Genomic DNA, 13,050 nt, shown 5'->3' on the forward strand with positions numbered 1-13,050 from the left:
GTGGCAGAATAGTCCCTCTCAGCTAGGTGTCAACTTATGGCAGTATTAACAGAACTTCTCAATTCAGAGGTAATCAAATGTCAGGGGTTTTAGTTTTTATAAATATGTACAGCAGATCTTTAAAAAAAAATCTGTATTCTTTATCTTTTTGCCATTTTTGTCTATCCTTTATTTTCTTGCTCATCACTCTCCATTCTTATTTTTTTTAATCCATTTTTATCTATTTCTAGCAAATCAGTCTATATAATATAAACCCCATTCAGGTCCTGATATAATGAACACAAGTATTTTGTTACCTGTCTTCCAGAATACATTTCTCATACATCATTCCCCCAGTATCATCACCAGAGAATAGATCTTCTTGGTGGACTATCATAGTCTTTACAACTTCATGGACATTACTTTGAAATGACACCTGGTCCCTGTCTGGTGGGATGGGTAACAGAGTTGGTCCAAAACATATAGCCAAGTTATAGGCATCCATCATGTTTTCATCTGAGTATTCTGATAAACTGTAAGATATTAACATAGTTTTATTGAGAGGATAATGTATTTTTTAGTAAATGTTCTGAAATCGTTTGATGCTTTTACAAACTATCTTATATTTTAACTTTTGTTTTTTCATAATTTTTTAATAAATTGTCATTGGTGTATCTTTTTCAGTAATAAACACACTAGGTATTTCCCTCAGAATAATATAAAAGTGGCAAATCTACATTTGATGTCTGCCTTAACCATACACCTGTCAGAAAAATATTAATTTCATAAACCATGACTGGAAACACTGACTGTTTTGGAAGCCATGCTCCTTTCTCTCCTCTTTCCACAGAAATTACTTGTAGTGGTTACATTGAAAATTGTGCCCCACTCGTACAGGTGCACTTGACTCCAATCTTAATTGACTAGGATTGTCCATTTTCCTATCAAAGGTTGTAGTATTCTCCAGGCACTCCAGCTTCCTCCACCAATTAAACCAAATTAAATCAAAATCAAAAATTGTATTCACTGATTGAGAGATTGTACTTACTGATTGAGGAATGAAAACAAATATCTCATAACAATTATAATACATCTAGGTAGAGTAGCTAGTAATTCCTTTATCTTTTCTATCCTTTGTTGTTCTTGTAATTCTGTAAATAGTATATGAATGTTAATATCAAAAGAAGGCCTCTATGTCAAACATAAAGTCAGTATTGGCAACCATTTTTAAAAGAAAAAGAAAGGTAGTGATGAAAGTTTACTGCCATGATATTCAAATACAGGAACCAATGCTTTCTCTACATAAAGCAGCTTTTGTTTCACCCTGGGGATAATCAAAGATGACATTTATACCCCCAGATTTTGTGGGGTTTTTGTTGATTAGTTTATGTTGTGTATTTGGAAGAATCAAAATAGAACAAATATTGCCAAACTGCCAGGAGTAATGCTCAATTTTTGCAAGGCACCTGTTCAAAGAATAATTGAATTTCTTGTATATATAGCTATTTTATAAGTGATAAAATTTGATCAACCATTATTCAACTTTTTCACCACAGGGTATTTGATATTTTTTTTTTAATTATTAAAAGATAGAGTTGTCTCCCATTGGCTACCTCCCACTATTACAAACCACATTACACCACATGTATTTATTGTGTCAATTGAAATATTTTAAAATGTAAGGAAATAAAGATGACCAAATCTTGAATTTTTAGAAGAACTAAGGATTTTCTTATCCAAGGAATGGATTAACTTAGCCGTATTTGGCACAACTTTTTGGAATTTTGGATCCTCAATGATCTTCAACTTCGTACTTGTTTGGCTTTATAAATATTTTGATTTGATATGAGCGTCACTGATGAGACTTATGTAGACGAAACAAGTCTGGCGTACTAAATTATAATCCTGGTACCTTTAATAACTATTGTTCTCAGTTTGCTTTGTTGTGTTTATTAATGATTGGCTTTGTTTTTTTTCTCTGTACTAATTTTCATGTAATATGCAAGATGTTTATGTGTAATGGAATGTGTGTTAACAACATATAAAACCCATTTCTTTAAAAAGCAGATCTTCTGCAAATATAAAAGAGGGGCCTTATGAGTTATTTTCCTTGTTCATGATCAGCGCATTTTTGCTATCGTGATCCGTTTTTCTACAGATTTTTTTTCTTTTATAAGTTTGTGATCCATGATCATGAAAATTTATTTTCTGTGAATTGTGATTGACAAAAAAATCTACTTGTGAATCGTGATGAGACACACACCCCATCAGGCCCTTCATAAAAGTAATGATGTATTAACTTACGACTACAACATATGAGTTCCTCAAAGAGGCGTAAAGGAAATAAAGGTTCTCGTAATTCTCTGAAGTATAACTTGAGTACACCAGCCACAGAGTTAATGTCACTGGGGTCTACATCTACCAAAGGATCATCTCCTACAATTCAAATACACAGGTATATTTACACAATATTAATGTGTTAAAAAAATGTCCAAAATGTTTTTTTTTACTTTAGTCAAATGTTATAGTATTTTTGCATTTCAAAATGAATGTATTTCATAGAAGTAGCATGACAGGTGTTACATGTGGAAAAGGAACTCCTAACTGTCGTCTGCTAACTGGAGTACCTGAAATCACCCTTGGTTTGGATGGGGTACATGCTCAATTTTCAATGTTGTGTTTTGTCAACTGTTGTTTTCTTGTTTATTTGGCCATGTCCTTGTCAGTTTACTTTCAATTCAATATGAGTTTGGTTATCTCTATACTATATTCTGTCTCTCTTTTGTTTAATTGCATCGTGATTCTTGTCAAATTTGTCTTCAATTTTTATGAATTCTTAATCAATGAAATCATTAAATTATTGATGTTTGTCAATTTTGTAGATCATTCTTTTTTCGGAACATTTGATTTGACTTATTGTATACTAAATGAAGACATAAAGAGAGATTTCAGAGTTGTAATAACTTTATATCATTGATTGAATTAGAAACTGACCTTCTGAATGTTTTTGATGACTTTGGTAAACTTTTTAACAAAGCACACATAACAAAATTTTTGAATCTACAGGCCCAGAGCCTAATTTTTTGGAAAATTGTTAGAATCAATTGGCTTGTTACAGACCCGAAAGCATCTTTACACGCCTAGTGGGCTGGCCTGTGGCTAGACTGTTAGAGTTGTCTGGTTATCTACTGAAGTTATTACATATTAAATACCAAAACCAAACAAACAAATTCAACTTATACATGTACAAACATTATTTAAATGATCAAAATATATTACCTTTTTCAAATTCCGCTTTAAATTCATTAATTTCTACTTGAGCACCAGATATACGGAAAATGCCTTGATGATGCATCCCTACAAAATATAAAAGAGTCTTCAAAAAGTGAATCATACAGGAATTTGAATCAAATTCCGTGTGTTTTGAAAAGAAAAAAAACATTTTATGCAGGTTTTTTTTAATTAATGATGTTAATCGATCAATGAATTGTGTTTTTAATATATGTATTAACATTGTATTAAAATTTATTGGTGTCTTAAATAATGTAAACTTAAATATGAGTGTTGATATAGCATGATAAAAGCATCGCAGATCATATTTGACCACTTGGTATAAAAATAAGGAGATGTGATATGATTGCCGATAAGACAACTATCCACCACAGTTCAAAAGAAGTGGACATGAGCAATTATAGGCAATTGTATGGTCTTCAACAATGAGAAAAACCCATACTGTATAGTTTGCTATAAAAGGCCCTGACTGATGTTCATTTTGTGTTATCATACGCAAGTTGTAAACTCACTGACATTCATTTTAATAGTTATTGGAAGTGCAATTAATAAAATTGTTTTTAATTAACATAACTTACCATAAAGATTAATTGCCCGAACACAACTTCTAATAACAAGAGGAATATCCATACTGGTAGCCTGCAAGATATGGAAAAATAAAACATTTACAACTTTATCCAAACGTTATAGACATTAATATACTTTTTCCTACACAGATGTGATAAAAACAGTCCATTTAACAAGACAAATGTGCATTTGGCATTGCAGGGATCTCTAAATTATGCTTTGAACACCCATCAATCCAGACTCTACCTAAAACATGATTGTCAACAAAGTTCTAAAATGTCATGATAGTAAATTTATTAGTGTTGTCTACATGAATATTTTAACAGTATTTTATACACACAACATTAATTTTTTTCTGTACTGAACATGCATATAACCTTTGCGGAATTTGAGAAAAAATGTAATTGTAATTGTAATTGTAATGGAAGAATCACAAAGTAATTGTAATGTATTGCATTACATTGCAATGTAATGACCCCAGGCCTGTTTGCGGTCATCTGTTATGCAGTTTTTATCTTATTTTGGTGGGCAGAGTATGTTTAGGTTTTTACAGTGCTTCTAGTGACATCATCATTCAAACAGTTTGATTGATTGAGTGTTCGTGTTTTAATGCCACTTATAAATGCCACTTTTGGGATTCAAACTAGTTGATACTTCTCCCTAAACATACAAGGGCAAAGTAGTTAACACATCTGATAATTTTACCTCTATATATTCTTCCAGACTTCCACCAAATAGTTTTGGCTGTCCTACCATCTGTGATCGACCAATTCTTCTCTTTTTTGGCTTAGGGGGTAGTGAAGGTGGTCGACTACTTCAAAATAGAATAAATAATGTTTTAATATTATAATTTTATCTGGAAAATAAAGCATAGTATGATAGTAGCCATGCTAATCAAAATGATTTTAATGGAACAATATTATGTAAACTATGTAAGCCTTTTTGTATATATCTAAATCTAAAACAATGTATAATATCAATGGCTAGTTTCTCCTCAACTAAATTTTCAATGTTTTCAATTTAGTTTAAAATGAATGTTATATAATTACTGTTTCTTACCCAGAGTTAGTAGACAAGTTATCACCGAGAGCTTTCTGTATTGCACTGTACTTGGCCTGTAATCTAGCAATTTGATTGCAACTTAATGTATATCTATGAAATTTCTGAAAAAGAAAAACTTATCTAATATAAAGCATGTATTTATTTTTGTACCTTAAACACAGTCAAACAAGTTTGTTTTTTTAGATTGTAAGAGAAATGCCAGGTATCTTACAGTAACTGTGAATTCCAGTTTATTAGTGGAGTACAATTTTTCAAAAGATTATGTATGTGCAATTAGACATCAATTTTCAATAGGCTTGTATGCAACTTGGGACAAAACTACAAAATCAAATGTCAGCAAAATCCCAATTTTCCTCAATCCATGAAAATTGAACCTTTGAAAAATAAATGAATCTACAGTAACTCAATTTCTAGAAGAACCATTATCCATTTGAATTCTATCAATTGCTCTACTTTTGGGTTAACAAGTGAAACTGCAAGCTACTGCTCCCTGATGATACCCCCGCCGCAAGTGAATAATATTAATAGTGTAAAAATATGCAAGTGCTAGGTAAACAGGAAGTTGTCGAGTGATGAATCTGAAAACGCATCACACGGTATAGCTGACTTATATAAATCCTGAAACCAAATTTCAGAAATCCTTGTATTGTTGTTCCTGAGAAAAATGTGACAAAAATTTTCAACTTGGCTATCATGTGTAAAATCATACAAGTGTTCGGTAAACAGGAAGTTGTCAAGTGATCAATCTGAAAACGAATCACACGGTATAGCTGACTTAGATAAACCCTGAAACCAAAAAACTGACTGACGGACTGACAGAAGGACAGACAGAGGTAAAACAGTATACCCCCCCATTTTAAAGGGGGTATAATAACCAGTGTTCATCCATCCATGAACAAACCTTTTTCTACTTCATTTTGAATCAAATAACAATCTCTCATAACACTTCTTGTATTTTTCAAACAAAACTGAATAATATATGACAATTTTCAACAATACCTTTTCCAGATATACATTTTTATATGAACAGAATATTATAATATATACTCACTTCTAAATAAAACCCCTCTAATTCTATTCTATCCCCCCTTCTTTTGGCAGCTTCATGTGGAGACTTTGGAGGATGGTTTTCCTCCAGGAAGAAAGTTGAGACATCATAGTCTTTAATGTTGATTTTATCATTCAATGACTTCTCAGTCTCTTCCAAAGTTTTCCAAACCTACAAACAACAAATGGTTAAATAAAAATTCTAGTAGCAGTAGAGTTTTTAATTGTGCATAGTCTCCCTATCGCATTATATCACTATAGTACCAATTTCACACTTTCAAAACCTGACAAAATTTCAAGCTAACAATACTTCACAATTGTCCTTCTATTTTTACAAATTCACAACTATTTATAATTGCTTTATGTTTGTACTTGCCTAAATTGAGAAAACCAGAAGTGACAAAAAGCTTACCATATCATTTTTCAGATGCAAATCTTGTAATCTATCACGAATGCACGGTATCGTTGTAATATATCATCCTGATTTTAACAAAATCTTACCTCATCATTTTCCAGACGTAAATCTCGTAACCTATCACCAATTGCATGGTATCGTTGTAATATATCATCCTGAACTGATTTCTGAGCACTAACTTGTTGAACCTGCAGATTATACAAATAATTTGATAATATTTTATACAGATATCAGTTATTGGATCCAATATGGCCATGGCTTTCTGGTAAGAATTAGTGTGTTAGTTTGTATGTAATTCTTATTTATGTTTCCCCCACCCCCCATGTGAAATGTCAAACAATGGCATAGTTTTGTGACTATTATAAAGTCTCCAATGTCATCATATGGTTATGATATTCTTGTTTCCTCATGTTAATCCATCCTTTTTATTTAAGGTACTAAAATTTTCCTTGTTACTGAAGAGAAGATTGAATACAATTTTACAAGTTAAGCCACAATACAAAACTAAAATGGATACTTATATTACTGTGGATTCATCATTATTTGTTGGATACCAATTTTTCTTGGAATTCGTGGGTACGGGTGAACCTTGAATTCAAATGTTCAACAAATATCATATTTCCCCTAGTCTTTGTTATAGAGAGATTGGCAAAACCACAATATGTAAGTTTTCAGCAATCCATGAAAACTGATACCCGAGAAAATAAATGAATCCACAGTTTTTTCATTTCACTTTAAGTCTCTTTGATATCTATGTCATATCACATCTCTATATCAAATTTCAACAATTTAAGCAAATCTTTCTATACTATTACTTACCTCATCTCCACGATATGGTTGAAATTCAAACTTTTTTGGAAGCATGAAAGCAGAGTTGTAAAGTTCTATAAATCTTTGTTTATCAGATTGTGCGTCTAAGTCACCCACACACTTATTGACCACCTCACAAGCATTGTTATGTCCCTTGGCTAAATTTTTATGACATGACTGATATACCAACATTGAACATCGAACAGAATTATGGTATCCAAAGTCCATACACTGAAAAAAAGTTTATATTGAATGAGATCTATTTATCGAAGATAGAATATTAGACATAAGAATCAGATTGGTTTAATATATTGTATTATGTTTTATATTCTATTTCATGTACATTTTTTTATTTATAATTGTGTAACTCAAGAATATTTTGCAATTCTTTTTTTTGGTGCATACAAAATTATTATCATTATGTGTATGTATAAGCTATATTTGCTTATGGATTGAGGGATTTTATATGGGTTGTCCATGTTCATCGAAATATGCAATAGTTTGATTACAATGTTTATTTACCTAAAATTGGTTTAAAATCATATTATGAATGACTTTCTAGACTTGTGAGATTGGACAGATACAAATAACAAACAAGTAAAAATATATAATCTTATTTTTAATTAAATGAATGTAAATACCTGGTTATCTAAATAAATTTAATGAAAATGTTTTGACTCATTTTTTATTTCAATTAAACCGTCAAAATATAACTGTATCTCATGCTGAAAATTACATCAAAGAATACATCAAAGAATTATCATCCTCCTTATCTCAAGGAAATCTATTTATAGCAAGGGAATAACCTGATTCACCTTACTCCTATCTGTCATCATATACCTATATGTTATCACAACATTACAACATCTGTTCATCATAGATAAATTAGTTTAAGTCTCAAATCTTAAAGGAAACATAAAACTCCCCTATCACAGTAGATGTTTACATCTAAGACAGTAAGCATATTAATTAACGTTGGCAAATTGACAGAATTGAGCAGACATGATGAGACTTACATCCATAAGGTCAGAGCAATCATCTGCAAAATATCTGTTGATGGACGCATTAGCACTTTCAATACCTAACAAATAATCATTCCTAGCCTTTAAAGCTTTTTTCTTATTATCCATATATTTGGTTTCTCTCTGAAAAAGAAATGAATAAATACTGAATTTGTACATTATTTCATTATATAACAAAATGCATGAAAACACCTAATTTAACTTTAGCTAGCCTCTTAAATTTGTGAGTCTAAAATAACAGCTTGAAAATTTGTTAAGGCACTTGTCTATCTAAAATGTAACCATGTTTAATTTTTCTTTTTTTCTGTGTTGTTTGGTTTTTGTCTTTTTGGCCTATTTAAAAGAACCAAAGGCATCTATATTTGTCTGAGGATTTTTTATATCTAAAATAAATTGTCTGATTGTTCTCAAGAAAAGTTTCCTTGTTAGTCCTGCAAAAACCCAAAGCTGCTGTCACTACTTTATATAGGGAATAATGTGTATCAAAAATATAGAATTCCACTGCAGAAAAGCTAATTTCCTGGTTAAACTGGCACAGCTCCTTTTGCTAAATTTTACACTTTAAACATATCAAAATAAAAAAATTGAAAAACATGAAGAATTTTACTATAAGTCATATAATCAGCTTTTGCAAGGATTAATCCATACCTTTTCTGTCTGTCTGTTAAATGACTTAAGTTTCCTATTACTGGTAGCGTTCTTGCCAGCTAATTGTTGTTCTAACTTTGCCTTCTGTGTTTCTACAGTTTTAAGTTTGGCTTCTGCTGACTTACTATCTGATTGGTAGGCATGATATGTTTTCATAGCCTAAAATAAATACTCTGCATTATTACAATGGCTCACTTAAATATTCATAACAAACTATGAATTCATTATTCTTGTATTTTCTTCAAGGCTTGTGTATATTTAGAGGTTGATGTCCTGAGAATAAATACTAGATAGTACTCATAACAGAAAAAGACTTCAATTTTTTCTTTCTTTTATTTTTATTATAGCTGTAAAATAAGAGTGTGTGCATAGTGCAAGAAATTTAGGTTTATGTGGACCATGCAATCAATTTATCCATCAATTTGTTCACTACCAGTTTTGGAGTTGCAGTGATAGTTATCCAATCTTATTAATGTGTTTGTCACCAAATGATTGTAGAACTAGTTATTCTATACTTACCAGTAATAAACAAATTCATGGTTCAGATAACAAATAAGTAAAATTTTATTAATTGAACTTATTACACACATAAAAGTAGTCAGCTGTAAAAACATACTTTGCATCAGTAAATTTATGTGATGTTCAAAGTATCTTTACAGCCTAAACATTTTTAAAGAAAATATATACTGTTCTGTATTTACAAATCTAACATTAATGCTTTTGTCCAAATAATCATTCACTCTTTCACTATCCAATAAACTAATATTATTATTTTGTTCAAAGTAAAATTGGAAATGGAAAGGTAGTAAAGTGCTCTTCTAATTGAAATATCTTGATTAAGACGTGTAACCAAATTGTTTGTTTTTCATTAATTTGCCAAAATAAAAATACCAGTAATTATAAGATGACCTTGAAGCTAATCATAGAATAATATTTTGTATTGTATTACAAATTTACAAGTATACTATTTCTTAATGAATATAGGGGAATACATATTTTTGTTTTGATAAGTGTATAAACCTGTCAAATACAGTTAGATTGTTATGAGGGTTAGTCATGGAAATGAAACATCAGTAATATTCTTCATTCCTGTTCTCCTTACCCTGAATTTTGTTAGTCCATAATGGTTCATGTATGTGCTTGGCCAATATTCATTAACCTTGTAATTTTTGCCAATACATTTGTATGATTTAGCATATATTTCAAAATTTTCTATCTGTATTGAATTTAGATTATATTTAGATTTCATAGTTTTCTGAAAAGGTTTAAGAGCCCCCTCATAGTAGATTTCAGAATTGAGACCTCTATTTATTTGAGTTATCTGGTACTGTTTGGTTGTTTTATGTGGTAGGCTGGAGATAGATAGATGTGACTAATTTCTTACAAATATCTGTCAATAAGCCTTTTAATATACAATGTAACTCATGATCTGACGGAAATTTAAAAATTCTAACAAATCAGAGAAGGCCTGATCATATTCTGAAATCAAATTATACCTAGATTATTTACTGATGCACAGATTATAAGGTTAAGACTTTTATTTCCTTTTATCACAAGGAAGTAATTCAGAACAAATAGATATTTACTTTCCAAGAAGGCCAAACTATATAATGTACCACTATACATAATTCTTTCCTTAAACAAAGATAGGACCTGGAAGATTTGTATTGATATGATTTGGCTATCAGTTCCAACTTCAAATTTATATGTCGGGTCCTCTATAATAATATTTATTTATGTACTTCAATATTTATTTTTCCCAAGATATTAAGACTTGAAACCAAAACAATGGAAATGAAATCAAAGTTGACCTAGTTCTTCCAGGAAACAAGGACACAATCTACACTTGAATCAAGTTTCATATTACTTCAATTCAATTGTCTTTAAATTTTTATTTAGAAATTATGTCATCATGACCAACTTATTTGTACACTCAAAGTCATATATTTATTCATTTGCTCACTGGAACCCCACCCATACTTTTCTATTTATGAACAGTCACTGAACTGTCATTCATAGATTTAATAAATAAAGGTGCTTAGTAAAGATAAATAATTGCTGATTCACTAAAATTTCCTTATTTTAAATGAATCATGTATGTTTCCCATCTTATTAATTGCTTCTCCAATAAATCAATACCAATAGACAGTAGTGTCATGTCAATGTTCTCACCTGCTTACATAATCAGGTTAAAGTTCAATCTTATCAGCTGTTTTTAACAGGTATTTACTTACACTTTGTAACTCTGTTAATGCCTTCATTATTTCTTCATGGCTTTCATCACCAACATTTTTACACTAAAAGTAGACAAAAGTATACTGTTACACAGCAAGTTACCCACGTACAGATCACTTAAAACTAGTAAACATTGTATAACACAGCAAGTTACCCACGAACAGATCACTAAAAACATGTAAACATTGTGTAACACATGGTGATTTAAGTGACCTTGCATCATTAATTATAACTACTTTCTCAGCCTCTGTTGCAGATGTTGATTTCATATAATAAAACATGCATGAAAAGGGATCCTCCTTGTCAATATCTTAAACCTACTTCCTTCTAAACTTATTCCACCCAAAACTTTAATTGTTAAAAGAAAGAAAACGCTGTGCTGAATACCCATTGGTGGACTTTTACAGTTTTTTTGCTCTTTGAAATATTTCCTGTTTTCATTCTCAATTCTATTTTATGAAACTGGAAATATATCTACAATTTTTTTTCCATCTCTGTTTAATCTTCTTTTTGCCTAAGTGATATTCTACATCAGAGGGTTACAGAATTATATTTCATTACAAATTAAGGTTTACCGTAATATAAGATTTATTGCTGTGCACACTTAAATCATGAAAGCAACCAAATGAAAATTATACATGTATTTTTCCACTTGTAAATGCTTTTAACTATCCCACTCTTTTATATGTTAGGTTTGGGTGTAGTTACAGATCATAAGAAGAGTTATCCATGAAGAAAAATTGGGTTCAGTAAACAAGTGTTATTTGACCGCAAAGTTTATATTCACCTAGGTGTATTATGTATATCTATCAATTACATTTAATATAATATACATTGTACGAAAATTTATCAATATGGATGCAATTTCCCACAGAGAAAACTCTTCCTTAAATATTTGTATTCAATTGAAAATTTCAGCAGCAAATTAAAACTTGCACGGTCATTTGGTGAAAAATTAAGTCTCACAATCCCCCTTCCTTAAGAAATCTACGACAGGTGTTATAAACATTTATTACAGTCCATATATCAGGTAAAAATGATATCAATCATTTATTGTCTAGTCCTCAACCCACTTAAGAATGAATTTAAATAAATATGGATTAAATATCTTTTGTATTTCTGGGTCATTTAGATAATATACATTCTCTCTTATGAAATTACATATAGGCCTGGTGAACTTAAGACAATATTACAGAAAATACACCTAGAAAAAAACCAAATGAAGTAATTATATACTAAAATGTTTATCTAAACTCGTTCATACCTATTTTTTATTCTACCCTTTTGATCTTTTTTGTACATATTTTACATATTAAAGTTACAGCAGTTTTTCACAAATGACTGAATACAGTTGCAGTTGTACTGTTCTTCTGTCATTGATCTTAAAACCGGCTTTTGGTTAATATAAAATAATAATGGAGATCTAAACATATTTAATGGTGGTGGATCAATTTATATTTAATATAATAACATGACACATCAAAATTAAGACTTTTATGATCTACAAAATTGAATAAATGAAATCCTATTTTAACATGTTTTCTATCATTATACTTAAAAAATAAATGACTTAACGACAAATTGTTTCATAATTGGTTAAAACTTAGTTATTTTCATAAAAACATGAGGGAAATGACATCATTTATTTACACATTTTTGTATAATATACCAACAAGAGGTAAATTACAAGGAAATTACTGATAGGAAAGAGTTATTACGTTTATCATGATCAAATCTGATGGAGGATCTTCTTATGTTTGTTTTGAATATTTTGCTTCACTAAAGAGGTGATCAGTTATTCATTATCAGTGTCTAACCTCCTACCAGATTACATTAAAATATCATTATCTACCAAGTGAAGTTGTATGGTCTACAATACCCCGTTTCTGCAGTTGACAGTCATAAATTAAAGAAGAAAATGATATAAAATGACCAACTTAGGAATCAGTATAATCTATACTTGATAAGTTTCAA

At 30.3% G+C, this 13,050-nt stretch overlaps 1 protein-coding gene across 7 annotated transcripts in view; it reads right to left on the reverse strand.

The window, feature by feature from the left end:
* LOC134723402 (SLIT-ROBO Rho GTPase-activating protein 3-like) overlaps window positions 1-13,050 on the reverse strand; it is a 65,041-nt gene that overhangs the window by 11,315 nt on the left and 40,676 nt on the right. For all 7 annotated transcript variants that reach the window (XM_063587034.1, XM_063587045.1, XM_063587020.1 and 4 more), the window contains exons 4-16: window positions 11,076-11,138; window positions 8,842-9,000; window positions 8,188-8,316; window positions 7,181-7,402; window positions 6,448-6,549; window positions 5,951-6,118; window positions 4,897-5,000; window positions 4,543-4,651; window positions 3,849-3,909; window positions 3,259-3,336; window positions 2,284-2,415; window positions 1,028-1,130; window positions 297-512 (exon numbers count right to left, since the gene is read on the reverse strand). In XM_063587034.1, the coding sequence (XP_063443104.1) occupies window positions 297-512; window positions 1,028-1,130; window positions 2,284-2,415; window positions 3,259-3,336; window positions 3,849-3,909; window positions 4,543-4,651; window positions 4,897-5,000; window positions 5,951-6,118; window positions 6,448-6,549; window positions 7,181-7,402; window positions 8,188-8,316; window positions 8,842-9,000; window positions 11,076-11,138 (1,646 nt within the window). The remainder of the gene's footprint in view (window positions 1-296; window positions 513-1,027; window positions 1,131-2,283; window positions 2,416-3,258; window positions 3,337-3,848; window positions 3,910-4,542; window positions 4,652-4,896; window positions 5,001-5,950; window positions 6,119-6,447; window positions 6,550-7,180; window positions 7,403-8,187; window positions 8,317-8,841; window positions 9,001-11,075; window positions 11,139-13,050) is intronic.

The sequence above is a fragment of the Mytilus trossulus genome, chromosome 1 (genome assembly GCF_036588685.1).
Source record: "Mytilus trossulus isolate FHL-02 chromosome 1, PNRI_Mtr1.1.1.hap1, whole genome shotgun sequence".
Lineage (NCBI taxonomy): Eukaryota > Metazoa > Mollusca > Bivalvia > Mytilida > Mytilidae > Mytilus > Mytilus trossulus.